Raw genomic sequence first — 17,252 nt, forward strand, 5'->3', positions numbered from 1 at the left:
TAAAAGATACAACTGTTATTCACATAATTAAAGATAGACTTCTCCTTAATGCAACCACTGTGTCAGATTTTTTTTAAACTTTACGGAAAAAGCATAATCTGAGAATTGCGCTCAGAGCCCTATCCTGCCAGAGGAATATCCACTATTTTGGAGTACACAGAAGTCAGAAATAACACCATAAATATTAACTTACCTTTGATGATCTTCATCATAAGGCACTCCCAGGAATCCCAGTTCGACAATAAATGACTGATTTGTTCCATAAAGTTCCATAAAGTCCATCATTAGGTCCAAATAGGCACTTGTTGTTAGCGTGTTCAGCCCAGTAATCCATCTTCATGAGGCGCAGGTACTTCGTCCAGACAAAAACTTGAGGAGTTCCATTACAGTCCTTTAGAAACATGTCAAACGATGTATGGAATCAATATTTAGGATGTTTTTAACATACAACATCAATATTGTTCCTACCAGACAATTCCTATGTCTGAAGAAATGCCCTGGAACGAGAGGTAACTCTGTCGGGAGCGTGCGTCATGAGACCAAGGCACTATGCCAGACCACTGACTCAAACAGGTCTCATGAGCCCCTCCTTTATAGTAGAATCCTCATTCAAGTTTCTAAAGACGGTTGACATCTAGTGGAAGGCGTAGGAATTGCAACTTGACTCCATAGACACTGTGTATTCGTTAGGCCAAGCTTTGTAAAACTACAAACCTCAGATGTCCCACTTCCTGGTTGGATATTTCTCAGGTTTTCGCCTGCTATATAAGTTATGTTATACTCACAGACATCATTCAAACAGTTTTAGAAACGTCAGAGTGTTTATATATTCGCATCTGGGACAGAGCAGGAGGCAGTTCACTCTGGGCACGCTATTCATCCAAAAGTGAAAATGCTGCCCCCCTATCCCCAAATAGTTAAATAATATGGCTACAGGTTCAACTGCCTCACCTAAAACCCATTCTTGTGGGAAGCTGCTATAGACCACCAAGTGCTAACAGTCCATATCTGGACAACGTGTAAAATACTTGATAATGTATTTGATATCAACAGAGGTATATTTTCTGGATGATTTACATTACATTACATTTAAGTCATTTAGCAGACGCTCTTATCCAGAGCGACTTACAAATTGGTGCATTCACCTTATGACATCCAGTGGAACAACCACTTTACAATAGTGCATCTAAATATTTTAAGAGGGGGGAGGGGGGGTGAGAAGGATTACTTTATCCTATCCTAGGTATTCCTTAAAGAGGTGGGGTTTCAGGTGCCTCCGGAATGTGGTGATTGACTCCGCTGTCCTGGCGTCGTGAGGGAGTTTGTTCCACCATTGGGGAGCCAGAGCAGCGAACAGTTTTGACTGGGCTGAGCGTGAACTGTACTTCCTCAGTGGTAGGGAGGCGAGCAGGCCAGAGGTGGATGAACGCAATGCCCTTATTTGGGTGTAGGGCCTGATCAGAGCCTGGAGGTACTGAGGTGCCGTTCCCCTCACAGCTCCGTAGGCAAGCACCATGGTCTTGTAGCGGATGCGAGCTTCAACTGGAAGCCAGTGGAGAGAGCGGAGGAGCGGGGTGACGTGAGAGAACTTGGGAAGGTTGAACACTAGACGGGCTGCGGCGTTCTGGATGATTTAAATATTGACTGGCTTTCATCAAGCTGCCCACTGAAGAAAAAGCTTCAAACTGTAACTAGTTCCTGCAACCTGGTTTAGGTTATCAGTCAACCTACCAGGGTAGTTACAAACAGCATAGGAATAAAATCATCAACATCTGTTGATCACAGCTTTACAAATGCTGCAGAAATGTGCTTTAAAGCAGTATCCAAATCCAACGGATGTAGTGATCACAATATATTAGCCGTATTTAGCAAAATCAAAGTTCCAAAGGCTGGGCCTAATGTCGTGTATAGGAGCTAGTGAGTTTTGTAGTGATTCCTATGTTGTTGATGTGAACAATATTTGTTGGTATGTGGTTTGTAATGAGGAGCAACCAGATGCCGCACTTGACACGTTTATGAAATGTCTTATTCCAGTTACTAATAAGCATGCACCCATTAAGGAAATGGCACCGACAGAGATGGTCGCCTTGCTTCAGGTCCTTAGAAAACTATGCAGTTATTTGTTTTTTAACATATTTTTTCTTACTTTGTTAGCCCAGAAAATCTCAAGTGTTATTACATACAGCCAGGAAGAACTATTGGATATAAAAGCGATGTCAACTTACCATCATCATGACCAGGAATACGTCTTTCCTGAAGCGGATACTCTGTCGGCGCCATTTCCTTTGTCGGCGCCATTTCCAGACGGAGCAGCCTATTGGTCAGAATCAGAAGGCGAGCAGACCATCCACCGCTTCAGAGCATATTACTCGCCAATGTCCAATGTCTAGATAACAAGGTGGACAAAATTAGGGCACGAGTTGCCATCAAGAGAGATATCAGAGATTGTAACATTCTCTGTTTCACAGAAACATGGCTCATTCGGGATATGTTGTCAGAGTCGGTACATCCACCCGGTTTCTTGACGCATTGCATCGACAGAAACAAACATCTCTCTGGTAAGAAGAAGGGCGGGATTGTATGCCTTATGGTTAACGTCCCATGGTGTAATCACAACATCATACAGGAACTCAAGTTCTTTTATTCACCTGACCTATAATTCCTTACAATTAAATACCGACTGCATTATCTTCCAAGAGATTTCTCTACGATTATAGTGACAGCCGTGTATATCCCCCCACAAGCAGATCTCTTGTCGGCCTTGAAAGAACTTCACTGGACTCTATGTAAACTAGAAACCATATATTCTAAGGCTGCATTTATTGTAGCTGGGGATTTTAACAAAGCTAACCTAAGAACAACACTTTCTAAATTATATCAGCACCTCAAATGCATAACACGAGCTGGTAGTATTCTGGATCATTGCTACTCGAAATTCTGCGATGCATACAAAGCCCTCCCCTGCCCTACCTTCGGCAAGTCTGACCTTGACTCCATTTTGTTGCTCCCATCCTAAAGACAGAAACTAAACCAGGAAACGCCCGTGCTCAGGTCAATACAATGCTGGTCTGACCAATGGATATATGGATTCCACGCTTCAAGTTTGAAGCGTGGAATCCATATGAATCCATACGCTTCAAGAGTGCTTCGATCACGTACTGGGATATGTTCCGGATAGCCTCAGACAACAACATTGATGTATATGCTGACTCGATGAGTGAGTTTATTAGCAACTGCATCGGAGATGTCGTACCCTCTGTGATTATTAAAACCTTCCCTAACCAGAAATCATGGATTTGAAAATGAAAGCCCGAACCACCGCATTTAATCATGGCAAGGTGACCGGAAACATGACCAAATACAAACAGTGTAGCTATTCCCTCGGCAAGGCAATCAAACAAGTAAAGCGTCAATATAGAGACAAAGTAGAGTCGCAATTCAACAGCTCAAACACTAGATGTATGTATGTGGCAGAAAACCAGTCCCGTCGCTGACAACGACGTCCTACTCCCAGACAAACTAAACAACTTCTTTGCTCTCTTTGAGGACAATACAGTGCCACTGACACGGCCCACTACCAAAGCCTGTGGGCTCTCCTTCTCCGTGCCCAACGTGAGTAAAACATTTAAATGTGTTAACCTTCGCAAGGCTGCCGGCCCAGACGGCCTCCCTAGCCACGTCCTCAGAGCATGCGCAGACCAGCTGGCTGGTGTGTTTACGGACATATTCAACCAATCCCTATCCCAGTCTTTTGTCCCCATGTGCTTCAAGATGGCCACCATTGTTCCTGTTTCCAAGGAAGCTAAGGTAACTGAATCAAATTACTGTCGCCCCATTGCACTCACTTCTGTCATCATGAAGTGCTTTGAGAGACTTGTGAAGGATCATATCACATCCACCCTACCTGAAACCCTAGACCCAATCCAATTTGCTTACCGCCCCAATAGGTCCACTGAAGATGCAATCGCCATCACACTGCACACTGCCCTATCCCATCTGGACATGAGGAATACCTATCAAGGCACAAGACAAGTCTCAAATACAGACACAGGAGGCAGATGGTTGGAGTCGTACAATGTTTATTAATCCAAAGGGGTAGGCAAGAGAATGGTTGTGGACAGGCAAAAAGGTCAAAACCAGATCAGTGTCCAGCGGGTACAGAGTGGCAGACAGGCTCATGGTCAAGTCAGGCAAAATGGTCAGGCAGGCGGGTACAAAGTCCAGAAACAGGCAATGGTCAAATCTGGGATGACTAGAAAAAGGAGAATGCAAAAAGTAGGAGAACTGGAAAAACACTGGTTGACTTGGAAACATACAAGACGAAATACACTGGGGCAAATAAGCGACACCTGGAGAAGGTGGAGACAATCACAAGGACAGGTGAAACAGATCAGGGCGTGACAATACCTATGGAAGAATGCTGTTCATTGACTACAGCTCAGCATTTAATACCATAATACCCTCCAAACTCATCAATAAGCTCGAGACCCTGGGTCTCAACCCGACCCTGTGCAACTGGGTCCTGGACATTCTGATGGGCCACCCACAGGTGGAGAAGGTAGGAAACAACATCTCCACCCCGCTGATCCTTAACACTGGGGCCCCACAAGGGTGCGTTCTCAGCCTTTACTCCCTGTTCATCCATGACTGCGTGGCCATGCACGCTTCCAACTCAATCATCAAGTTTGCAGACGGCACTACAGTGGTAGGCCTGATTACGAACAACGACGAGACGGCCTACAGGGAGCAGGTGAGGGCCCTCGGAGTATGGTGTCAGGAAAATAACCTCTCACTCAACGTCAACATAAAAATTACATGATTGTGGACTTCAGGAAACAACAGCATCCACATCGATGGGACAGTATTGGAGAAGGTGGAAAGTTTTAAGTTCCTCGGTGTACACATCACGGACAAACTTAAATGGTCCACCCACACAGACAGCGTGGTGAAGAAGGCATAAAAATGCCTCTTCAAACTCAGGAGGCTGAAGAAATGTGGCTTGTCATCTAAAACAATCACAAACTTTTACAGATTCACAATCGATTTCACCTATATTTAACCAGGTAGGCCATTTGAGAGCAAGTGCTCATGTATAACTGCGACCTGGACAAGATAAAGCAAAGCAATGCGACAAAAAGCAACAACACAGAGTTACACATGGGATAAACAAAAGTACAAGCAATAACAATAGAAAAATCTATATACAGTGTGTGCAAATGGAGTAAGGAGGTAACGTAATAAATAGGCCATAGTAGTGAAGCAATTACAACTTAGCAAATTAACAATGGAGTGATAGATGTGCAGATGATGATATGCAAGTAGAAATACTGGTATGCAGAACAGCAAAACAGTAAATAAAAACACTCGGGGGGTGAGGTAGCTCGTTGGCTGGCCCTCGCTTCATATTCGTCACCAATCCCACTGGCCCCAGGTCATCTATAAGTCTTTGCTAGGTAAAGCCCCACCTTGTTTCAGCTCACTGGTCACCATAGCAGCACCCACCCGTAGCACACGCTCCAGCAGGTATATTTCACTGGTCACCCCCAAAGCCAATTCCTCCTTTGGCTGCCTTTCCATACAGTTTTCTGCTGCCAATGACTGGAACGAATTTCAAAAATCACTGAAGCTGGAGACTCATTTCTCCCTCACTAACTTTAAGCATCAGCTGTCAGAGCAGCTCACCGATCATTGCACTCATTTTTGTATTGTGTTATTGACTGTACATTTGTTTATTCCATGTGTAACTCTGTGTTGTTGTTTGTGTCACACTGCTTTGCTTTATCTTGGCCAGGTCACAGTTGGGAATTAGAACTTGTTCTCGACCTGGTTAAATAAAGGTGAAATAAAACATTTTAAAAACTTTGGAGCACCTTAAATGACATTTTGGGCAAAAAGGCAAACTCGGCTGCATCATTCATTGAATCAGATGGCTCATTCATCACAAAACCAAATAATATTGCCAATTACTTTAATTATTTTTTTATTGGCAAGAATAGCACATTTTGGAATGACATGCCAGCAACAAACACTGACACTACACATCCAAGTATATCTGATCAAATTATGAAAGACTGGCATTGTAATTTAGAATTCTGTAAAAGTGAGTGTGGAAGAGGGAAATTATTGTTGTCTATCAACGATGACAAGTCACCGGGGTCTGACAACTTGGATGGAAAATTATTGAGGATAATAGCGGACGAGAATACCACTCCTATTTGCTATTTCTTCAATCTAAGCCTACTAGAAAGTGTGTGCACTCAGGCCTGGGGGGAAGCAAAAGTAATTATGCTACCCAATAATAGTAATGCCCCCTTTACTGGCTCAAATAACCAATCAATCAGCCTGTTACCAACCCTTAGTAAAGAACAAAATGTTTGCCCAGATACAAGGCTATTTTACTGTAAACAAATTGACAACATACTTTCAGCACACTTATAGGGAAGGACATTCAACAAGCACGGCACTTACACAAATTACTAATGATTAGCTGAGAGACATTTTGTTAGACTTCAGTGCTGCTTTTGACATTATCAATCATATTCTGCTAATGGAAAAACGTATGTGTTATGGCTTTACACCCCCTGCTATATTGTGGATGAAGAGTTATCTGTCTAACAGACCACCAAGGGTGTTCTTTAATGGAACACTCTCCAACATAATCCAGGTAAAATCAGGAAATCCACAGGGCAGCTGTCTGGAACCCTTACTTTATTCCATCTTTACTAATTACATGGCACTGGTTTTGAGTGAAGTGTATCTATGTATGCGGATGACTCAACACTATGCACGTCAGCTACTAGAGAGAGTGAAATCACTGCAACACTTAACATAGAGCTGTGGTTCATTTCAGAATGGGTGGCAAGGAATAAGTTATTCCTAAATATTTAAAAAATGAAAAGTATTGTATTTGGGACAACTCATTAACTAAACTCTAAGCCTCAACTAAATATTGTAATAAATCATGTGGAAATTGAGCAAGTTGAGGTGACTAAACTGCTGGGAGTAACCCTGGATTGTAAATTGTCATGGTCAAAACTGTCATGCTAAGATGGGGAGAAGTTTGTTCATAATAAAGCGCGACTCTGCCTTTTTAACAACACTATCAACAAGGCTCTAGTTTTGACACACCTGGACTACTGTTCAGTCAAGTGGTCAGATGCTACAAAGAGGGACCTTGGAAATGTACAATTGTCTCAGAACAGGACAGCACGGCTGGCCCCTAAATGTACATGGAGAGCTAACATTAATGATATGCATTTAAATCTCTCATGGCTCAAAATGGAGGAGAGATTAACTTAATTTCTGCTTGTTTTTGTAAAAAGTGTTGACATCCTGATTGCACAGAGGTGTCTGTTTAAACTATTGGCACACAGCATACCCCATAAGACATGCCACCAGAGGTCTCTTCACAATCCACAAGTCAAGAATAGACTATGGGAGGCTCACAGTACTACATAGAGCCATGGCTACATGGATCTCTACTCCACATCAGGTAACTGATGCAAGCAATAAAATGTGATTTAAAAAAAATACACCTTATGGAACACACACACAGCTAATGGGGATCCTTAATAAATACGAATACCTGTTCTGTTTTTAATAATGAACAAAAAACAACGATTGTGAAGGAAAATAGATGATCTATGTGACCCCTTAAAACATGATTATTTCCTTAGTATTCCCATGATATGGACACGGCTAAGAGCTATAAACATTAGCATAACCCCCTGTGTGAAGCTTCTTCATGAAACTACATTCTGTCATTGTCTGACAGCAGGTTTTAGACAAACCGAGAGAGAGAAAGGAATAGAGAGATAAATAGAGAGAGAGGGAGGAGGAGAGAGAGAGATAAATAAGCATCAAAAAGAGGCTTGGGAGGGTTGAATCATCCTGAGTTGGTTGTTTTAAATCTATAACGAGGAGGACTCCAGGATATAGTTGATCAAAGAGTATCTCCTCTTACTTACTTCTGTTCTTTAACTTTTGCCTCTGGAGATATGAGGCTATTTATAACAGAGAGTAATAGTGGACGGATCCCTGATCACCTGCTTTTGGCTATTGATCATTGGTCAGAATGGATCACATGTCAGGAAGTGACTGCAGTAAGATGTCCTCATCGTGGATTGGTTTCCGAAGCTGGACGCTTATCATCAACCAATCAGCATTCATTCATGTCTATGATACAGCACAATATTGTTCTCAGAATTCTGATCCAGGCCCCAGCAAGGTGAGGGGAAAAGTTTTCTGAGACTAACTTCAAACTGATGTATCTCCCAAACTCTTGTCTCTCCTCTAATATTGCTGTGGTTGTTGAGGTGTGAAGCAAAACAAGAGGGAGGGAGATAGAGCAGGAGAGAGAGTGAGAAAATGTATGGAGAAGTTATCTGTTTTGTTTCCCTTCATTCCCTTCCTGCCCTGAATTAGAATAAGCTCTCCCCTGTATTCTTTAACTTCCCTATTCAAATTCCTTCTTCAAACATGGTTTGAAGACACTCGCTCCACTGACATAATTTCCTCTCCTTCTTTGCTCCTCTCCTCAACTTCCCATCCTCTTCTCCTCCCCTCATTATTTCCCCCTTCCTCTCCTCAATTTGTTACCAAACAGCCAGCACCCCCTACTCCCCCACCTCCCCACCACCCCCCTTTTAAAACCCCTGTTTTCCCCCATTGACGATGGTACTGGGAGTGGCGGGCAGGCAGGAGTGCGTGAAGGATGAATGTACTCTTCCACCGGCAGCCCCTGGGCACTGGGGTCGTTCGGCAGCGTCCAAACCCCATTGGCAGGAGAGGAGCCACGTCAAGCAGGGCCGAAGTCGATAAGCAGGCCCCAAAACAGTAGCGTGCCAGCTCCACTCTGCTCTGCACTGTGCTGCTGTGAAACAGGCAGCTCACAAACACAAGGCACACCCTCCTCAAGGGCTCCCTGAGGAAAGTGCCACCAGAGATGGAGAGATGGAGAGAGGTGAGAAGGAGGAGAGAAAGAGGTAGTAAAATAAATGGTTGTGAAAGGTAAAATGTGAAGGTAAGGCTGGGGGCATATGAGGAGAGACAGAGAGAGAGAGAGACATAGACAGAGACAAAGAGAGGGAAAGAAAGTGAGCGAGAGAGAGAGAGAGAGAGAGAGAGAGAGAGAGAGAGAGACACAGACAGAGGGACAGAGCGACGGAGACACAAAGAGAGAGAGAGGGGGGGGACACAGACAGAGAGACAGATGGAGAGACAGAGAGAGACAGAGAGACAGAAATGGACAGCGAGACAGAGGTCCTTCTGTAGCTCAGTTGGTAGAGCATGGCGCTTGTAACGCCAGGATAGTGGGTTCGATCCCCAGGACCACCCATACGTAGAATGTATGCACACATGACTGTAAGTCGCTTTGGATAAAAGCGTCTGCTAAATGGCATAAAAAAAAATTAAAAAAAGAGAGAGAGACAGAGAAATAGACAGGCAGAGACACACAGAGACAGAGAGCTAATAAAGTAGCAGGAGAGTGAGAATAAAGGATATTTACTGATCACCACATTAGCTCCAAAGGACATTGTCCACATATTACAAATGACCACTTTCTATGATTGTTTTGTTCTAATTCTCAGCTATTTTCACTGTTATGTTGACCTGGATTTGAACATTTGATCCAGCTCCAGGCAGTAGTACCCATCCACAATGTTAACACATCTGACCCAGGTCTAACCCAGGTCTGGCCTTGTTGACCCACATAAGTCAGCAAGGTCCAGGAGTCCTACTGTTTCTGCCTTTAAGGGTTAAAGGGGCTATGGAACACATGTGTTCTAGATTTCCACCACGTTCCAAACAGGCTTCATGACCATTTGACTCTCCACTAGTGATGCGCGGCTTGACTCACAACCTGCAGTCCCCACGGTTATATCCGTGGGTTGGACGGGTTTAGGGTCAATAAACAATACCTTAAAAAAATCCATATATGTGTAATTATTGTGCAATTTATGTAGTCTACATTGAGGTTTTTCTTTCATTATTTTAGGCTATCTGGTATTAGTTTATAAGCCTAAGCTTTAGGGCTTAACTGCACTCACGCCAAATTGCCTACACAGCCAATCGCCAAAATGCTTTTGGTGACTGGCAGAAAAGTTGAAGTTGTTTGAAGTGTTGAAGTTTAATTCAAGAAGACAAAAGCTGCGAAAGGAGAGTTGAAAATAAAGAAAAGGGATGGCCAGAAAAGTAATGTTTTGAAAAGATTTGGTGAAGTGGCAAAGAGGATGATAGCAGTGCCAGCCATGTTAGGTGTGATGATTGTGAGGCGCTACACAAATTTGACAGTCACAAGACAGGACTTCAAATAGGCCTATGGCATGTCAAGGGAACTGTAGCCTACTGTTTAGATGGGTTAAATGGAAACTGAAATCTTGTTCATTCACTAAAACCTACTGTTTTTTTGGCAAACTCCAAAGTCCTCTGATAATACTCGTCCTTATGCGAATCGACATCCCTGTGTTTTGAGAGAAATATCTGAGTTTTACAGGTGTTGCTCGCGGTTTGAGCAAGAAAACAATAACTGACTCGATAAATTTAACAAAGTGATAAAGTGCATGAAATATATATGAAGGGCCTATATTTATCAACTACAGACCAGTATCCCTTCTTTCTTTTCTCTCCAAAACTCTTGAACGTGCCGTCCTTGGCCAGCTCTCCCGCTATCTCTCTCAGAACGACCTTCTTGATCCAAATCAGTCAGGTTTCAAGACTAGTCATTCAACTGAGACTGCTCTTCTATGTATCACGGAGGCGCTCCGCACTGCTAAAGCTAACTCTCTCTCCTCTGCTCTCATCCTTCTAGACCTATCAGCTGCCTTCGATACTGTGAACCATCAGATCCTCCTCTCCACCCTCTCCGAGTTGGGCATCTCCGGCGCGGCCCACGCTTGGATTGCGTCCTACCTGACAGGTCGCTCCTACCAGGTGGCGTGGCGAGAATCTGTCTCCTCACCACGCGCTCTCACCACTGGTGTCCCCCAGGGCTCTGTTCTAGGCCCTCTCCTATTCTCGCTATACACCAAGTCACTTGGCTCTGTCATAACCTCACATGGTCTCTCCTATCATTGCTATGCAGACGACACACAATTAATCTTCTCCTTTCCCCTTCTGATGACCAGGTGGCGAATCGCATCTCTGCATGTCTGGCAGACATATCAGTGTGGATGACGGATCACCACCTCAAGCTGAACCTCGGCAAGACGGAGCTGCTCTTCCTCCCGGGGAAGGACTGCCCGTTCCATGATCTCGCCATCACGGTTGACAACTCCATTGTGTCCTCCTCCCAGAGCGCTAAGAACCTTGGCGTGATCCTGGACAACACCCTGTCGTTCTCAACTAACATCAAGGCGGTGGCCCGTTCCTGTAGGTTCATGCTCTACAACATCCGCAGAGTACGACCCTGCCTCACACAGGAAGCGGCGCAGGTCCTAATCCAGGCACTTGTCATCTCCCGTCTGGATTACTGCAACTCGCTGTTGGCTGGGCTCCCTGCCTGTGCCATTAAACCCCTTCAACTCATCCAGAATGCCGCAGCCCGTCTGGTGTTCAACTTTCCCAAGTTCTCTCACGTCACCCCGCTCCTCCGCTCTCTCCACTGGCTTCCAGTTGAAGCTCGCATCCGCTACAAGACCATGGTGCTTGCCTACGGAGCTGTGAGGGGAACGGCACCTCAGTACCTCCAGGCTCTGATCAGGCCCTACACCCAAACAAGGGCACTGCGTTCATCCACCTCTGGCCTGCTCGCCTCCCTACCACTGAGGAAGTACAGTTCCCGCTCAGCCCAGTCAAAACTGTTCGCTGCTCTGGCCCCCCAATGGTGGAACAAACTCCCTCACGACGCCAGGACAGCGGAGTCAATCACCACCTTCCGGAGACACCTGAAACCCCACCTCTTTAAGGAATACCTAGGATAGGATAAAGTAATCCTTCTCACCCCCCCCTTTAAAGATTTAGATGCACTATTGTAAAGTGGCTGTTCCACTGGATGTCATAAGGTGAATGCACCAATTTGTAAGTCGCTCTGGATAAGAGCGTCTGCTAAATGACTTAAATGTAAATGTAAATGTAAACTTTCATGGTGAATGCTTTTTTTAATATGTTTTGTGCAAGTTAATTGGACATTGGCAAATGCATGGTAAAACATATTGTGCCTATTTAATGAAACACTTTCTGTTAATAGATCCCAAAGCAGCATACAACTGAGCTAAACTGAGCTAAACAAGTTCACTTTCTCATCCATAGCCTAAAAATGCATATCAAGTGCAAGTTAGCTGTTTTGGCTCACATCTGAAGACTGGGGGACATTTAGGACGTCTTCTACTGCGGATCACTAAAATATTTGAATGATTATGATCACACTTCCTCAATTCAAATATTATGGCAACACTATACCAAAGATGGTTTTATATGGTTTAGAAACTTGCGAACCAAGCTTGTTAGTGTAGCCTGTAATCGCCTGGACTTGTTGAAATATCTTCACACCTAGAAAAAAACTTCCAGGCTTCCATCATAACAGTTGATGTATTAAAAATATTTAAAAATTAAGAAATAATTACAGGTGGCAGTTTGGAAAAAACGTATCCCACCTGAATCATCCTCTGGAATAACGGACATTCTGGGGTAATAAATGCATAACCAATGTTCTCTAATAATACTATAATAAACTGGCCTGTGCGAATAGGGCTCAAGCCTTAATAATAACTCCTGCAGAATTAAACATTTGATATAACATGATATACCAAAGCAACATTTGGTCTTGGGAACAGGATTGGAGGAATATGGTATATTTCTTTCTGCACCTTGAGAGAATGCAATGTTCAGTTAGAAACCATCTGTAGAGGTGCTGTCTTCATCATAAAAGCTGATAGTAATTTCTCCCAAATAAAATATGCATCGAAGACCAACGTAAATCTTATCAGAAACGCATTGGGTCATTTTCACAGCTTTGTTTATCCTTACAACCAGTCAAACTTCTGTAGTTTGTACATTTTGCACAGAAAATCTTTCCTGTTTTTTTTTGTTGCTTTATTATATTTTCTCCCCAGTCCCTTAACGACTTTTCTCCGCGAAAGATGACAGAACTTTACCGATGTCAACTAGATTGAATCATGAATTCTATGACATTATTCTGTTGGGCAAGGGTTTATTTAGTCTTTGAGGGTAACATATAATGACAAAAGAGAAGTTACATGTATCTAATTACAGACAAGTTGACTGACAAATAGCCTACCAAAATGTTAGAAATTATAAGCAGACACCTATTTAAATCAGGCAAAACAACCCCCTGTCCAAAATAATTCTGCAGTCTTCGACTGTAGTCTATAGCGCATTTTCTATATTTGGGAATTAGGGTTGGGTGTGGGCCTCATATTTTCACTTTATCACATGTAGTTGGGTGGATGCGGATGGGTTATTAACAGTTGTGGGTGGGGTGAACAAATAGCTGACCCACGCACCACTTCTCTCCACGCTAACTCACAGGTGGCCTTACAGAATCTCTTACAAACGACAATCAGAGAGACTCTTAGACAGCCTTATAGAATAATAGTCTTCGAGGCAGTGCTAAATATAAAGTTTTACTGCAGTAGCAGTGCTTTATATACACAGTAACAGATCACACAAAGCAGGTTGTGAAGCTAACTCGAGAGGACAATTATTGGTTGCATTTTACATGAACTTGTCCAAATAATAGTTTAATTTAATATACATTTTTATTGACTGTATGTTTGTTTATTCCATGTGTAACTGTGTTGTTGTATGTGTCGAACTGCTGTGCTTTGTCTTGGCCAGGTCGCAATTGTAAATGAGAACTTGTTCTCAACTAGCCTACCCGGTTAAGTAAAGGTGAAATAAATAAAAATACAAAATAAATATAGTGTTTGAAAACAATATTGTAGACTTAATTAGTCTTTAGTATGTTTCCATCTTGCTATAGAGAAAAATACCCTACTTTTCTTTTTCTTGAAGTCGAGTTGTCACATGTTCTCATATATGTGGTCTCATAGGATAACTATATTAAATAAGAATCAACATCATACAAGGTGCTAACCAATTCCCCTAGTCCTTGGTACGGCATGCTAGCCAGGAGATCTTGAGGCAGGCGTACAGTACATGTACCCAACTGTTCCACATGTTGTTCGTCTGAGGCCTATCCTCTCCACTCTCCTCCCGTTCCTCTCATTCCCCTGGTCCCCTACTTCAAACACCCCTCAGGGGAGAATGTACAGAAAACACAACACAGGATTAAAGCAGGCTTTTTCGGGATGCCATACAGTCCACAGAGTCCCCAACCAGCCAAGTGAGAGACACGTTTCTGTAATCTATTTGTTTTAAAGTTTTGAGGAGAGAAATATTCCCTAATTCCATCTTTTCTCCTTTTGTTCTCTCCTCAACTGACCCTGTTTGATCTTCCTCCCCCTATTTCTCTCTTCTGTTTACCTTTATCCTGCTGTTTGTCTTTCCCTCTTTCTTTCCTCTCCCCTCCCTCGCTTCGTCTCCACCTCTCACAATCTATTCTATTTAACTGTTCCAATTCAGCCCCTCCATGGTGCATTCAGCTTCATATACTGTAGCTGTCATCATATCTGTGTGCTGCTAAAACCTTATCCATTATAATGAAAGAGTCTGAGAACCCTGTACCAAGTCTCCTCTCTAGCTTATATCATCTCTTTATCTCTTCTACTCATTTCCTCTATATTTATTTCTTATTTCGTTCTTGTATTATATCTCTTTCAGAGCCACACCCTGCCCTTCCCCTCTTTCTCTTGACTCCCATTCGCTTTCTATCTTTCTCTCTCTCCCCCTTTCTCTCCCATCCTATTCTTCCTCCACCTTCTGACCGAGCCTGAATCTGTCTTTACCTTTCCTTTTGTTCTCCATCTCAACCCATTACTTCCCTCCGACCGCTCTAACCCTTCCCGCTCGTGTCCCTCTCCTCTCGGTCCCACTCTGTAGGAGTAGCTGACAGCCACCATCCCTCCATCCCCTCCTCCTCATCCCCCTCTCCTTGTCTCTGTCTCATCCTTTAGGAGTGGGTGACAGCCACTGACCTGCTCATCTCTCTGGACAGGCTCAACACATTCGGAGATGAGTTCTTCAAGGACGCCAAGGTGCTGCGATCCTACTTCTACGCCATCTCCGATTTCTCCGTAGGCGCCAGGTAACACACAATTGCCGTCTAAGAGAGGGAGGGAGAGAAAAAGGGAGAGAACAAGAGAAGGAGCGAAGAAGAGAGGGGGAGAAGAAAAGAGAGAGAGAAGAAGAGAAGGAGCGAAGAAGAGAGGGAGAGATGAAGAGAGAGAGGGAAGAAGAGAGGGAGAGAAGAAGAGAGGGAGAGAAGAAGAGAGAGAGAGAGAGAGAGAGAGAGAGAAGAGGAGAGAGAGAAGAAGAGAGAGAGAGAAGAAGAGAGAGAGAGAAGAAGAGAGGGAGAGAAGAAGAGATAGAGAGAAGAAGAGAGAGAGAGAAGAAGAGAGGGAGAGAAGAAGAGAGGGAGAGAAGAAGAGAGAGAGCCTGTTTGCTTTGATTTATCGTTGTCTTTGCTCATTTCTCAGACAGACTCGACTATGAAACAACAACCCAGCTCGTTATAGTGCCACATTTTGTAGATAATAAAATAGATATTAAATCAGATAATAAAATGCTTCTCCACATTTCCTTCCTCTCTGTGCACTATATGGTCCTGGACAGTAGATTGTAGCCTTACAATCTACCAAGTTCCCCCTTAAAAAGAACAGAGCCACATCATTCTCCTCTGTCCCCAAGTCTTTTCCATCACTGTCCCTGCTCTGTCTCTTGTCCTCAGACCTGGGTTCAAATTCTATTTGAAATCATTCAAAACGGCAAACCCGGTGCATCTGGCACTCCGGGTAGACCAGAGCAAACACTCCAAGTATTTGAAAGATTTCAAATAATACTTGAACACAGTTCTGCTGGTCCCTGGGCTTATTCCTCACAGTAACGAGAAGGGACAACAGGAGGCGGGCAGCACAGACAGGATGTCCATGGGCACGGCACAATTACATGAACCTTCTTAAGTAGTTGAGATGAAGCCTTCACTGCTTCAACAGGATCTGACACCTGTCATAAGTGTTTATGATCAAAGCGAGGGGTGACAGTTTGACAAATGACCCAACAATGTCACCATGACACCTGAGGGAATGAAGGGGGGCAAGCTGACAACTTGTTGGGCTTGCGTAGTCAGCCTAGCTTGTTGGATTGGCCAGAGCAGTGCTAGCACTTGTCGCTTGGTCAATTCGCACACTGAATGTTATGAATGGACACAATTAGTATCAGGGTATGTCAATGTGTTGGATTAAACGGTCAGCTAGTGGAGTATAGTAACTCCAAAAATAGTAAAAAGAAATGGTCCAGAACTGACGGACTACTAAGCTGCTATATGAGCTATTCTCTGTGCCATATTCATTATTGTGGTTGTCAAGATTACCTCAGAGTTTACTACTAGAGACATCTGAGTTGGTGGTTGGGGGCAATTTTCACTTTCTTACTAACAACTTCCTTGTCACAACAACAACAACAACAGAAACAGAAATAACTGATTGGGAGCCGTTAGCATAAAGAGTCTGGATCTGGGACAGCTGGTTAAATCTGACAGGGACAGGCTATGATAAGCCCCCCTCTTCCCTCACAGAAAGGCCCTCTGCAGAACCAATGACAGAGGATGCACCCCAAATGGCACTCTATTTCATGCACTACTTTTTACCAGGGCCCAAAGAGCTCTAGTCAAAAGTAATGCACTGTATAGGGAAGAGGGTGTCAGTTGGGATGCAAGCAGGCACTATACAGAGTCAACACAACAAGGAGAATAAGACACTGTCATCCTCACCGTGTCACAGTAAAGATAGGGCCTCAGCTAACAGCTATTGGCCAAACATCCTTGATCATTAAATGACTTCTAGACATAGGAAATGGTCTTTTCTCGACTGGTTGGAAAGGATATGCATAACTTGATATATAGCACAATAACTCACATGCACACACATACACACAGTGACTAGTAGTTGAAGTTGTTTACGCTCAGGGACATCTTGTGCAGACGAGAGTTGGACACACAGGGGAGATGAGCAGAACAGTATTCACTGAAGGGTATAAAACCCCACGTTATCCAAGGCGATGTACTGTATCTGCCACTGATAGGTAATGGGAGGTGAAAAGTCACAGTGAAAATACTTTCTCATTTTACATCTCCTCCGTTCTGTCCTATTCTCTGTTCTCTGTTCATTTCCTTT

The 17,252-nt window shown here is 43.6% G+C and overlaps 1 protein-coding gene across 1 annotated transcript in view; it reads left to right on the plus strand.

The window, feature by feature from the left end:
• LOC124047707 (laminin subunit gamma-3-like) overlaps positions 1-17,252 on the plus strand; it is a 187,714-nt gene that overhangs the window by 37,981 nt on the left and 132,481 nt on the right. The window contains 1 exon segment of the mRNA XM_046368013.1: positions 15,036-15,166. Within this exon segment, the coding sequence (XP_046223969.1) occupies positions 15,036-15,166 (131 nt within the window).

The sequence above is a fragment of the Oncorhynchus gorbuscha genome, linkage group LG11 (assembly GCF_021184085.1).
Source record: "Oncorhynchus gorbuscha isolate QuinsamMale2020 ecotype Even-year linkage group LG11, OgorEven_v1.0, whole genome shotgun sequence".
In the NCBI taxonomy this organism is placed as follows: domain Eukaryota; kingdom Metazoa; phylum Chordata; class Actinopteri; order Salmoniformes; family Salmonidae; genus Oncorhynchus; species Oncorhynchus gorbuscha.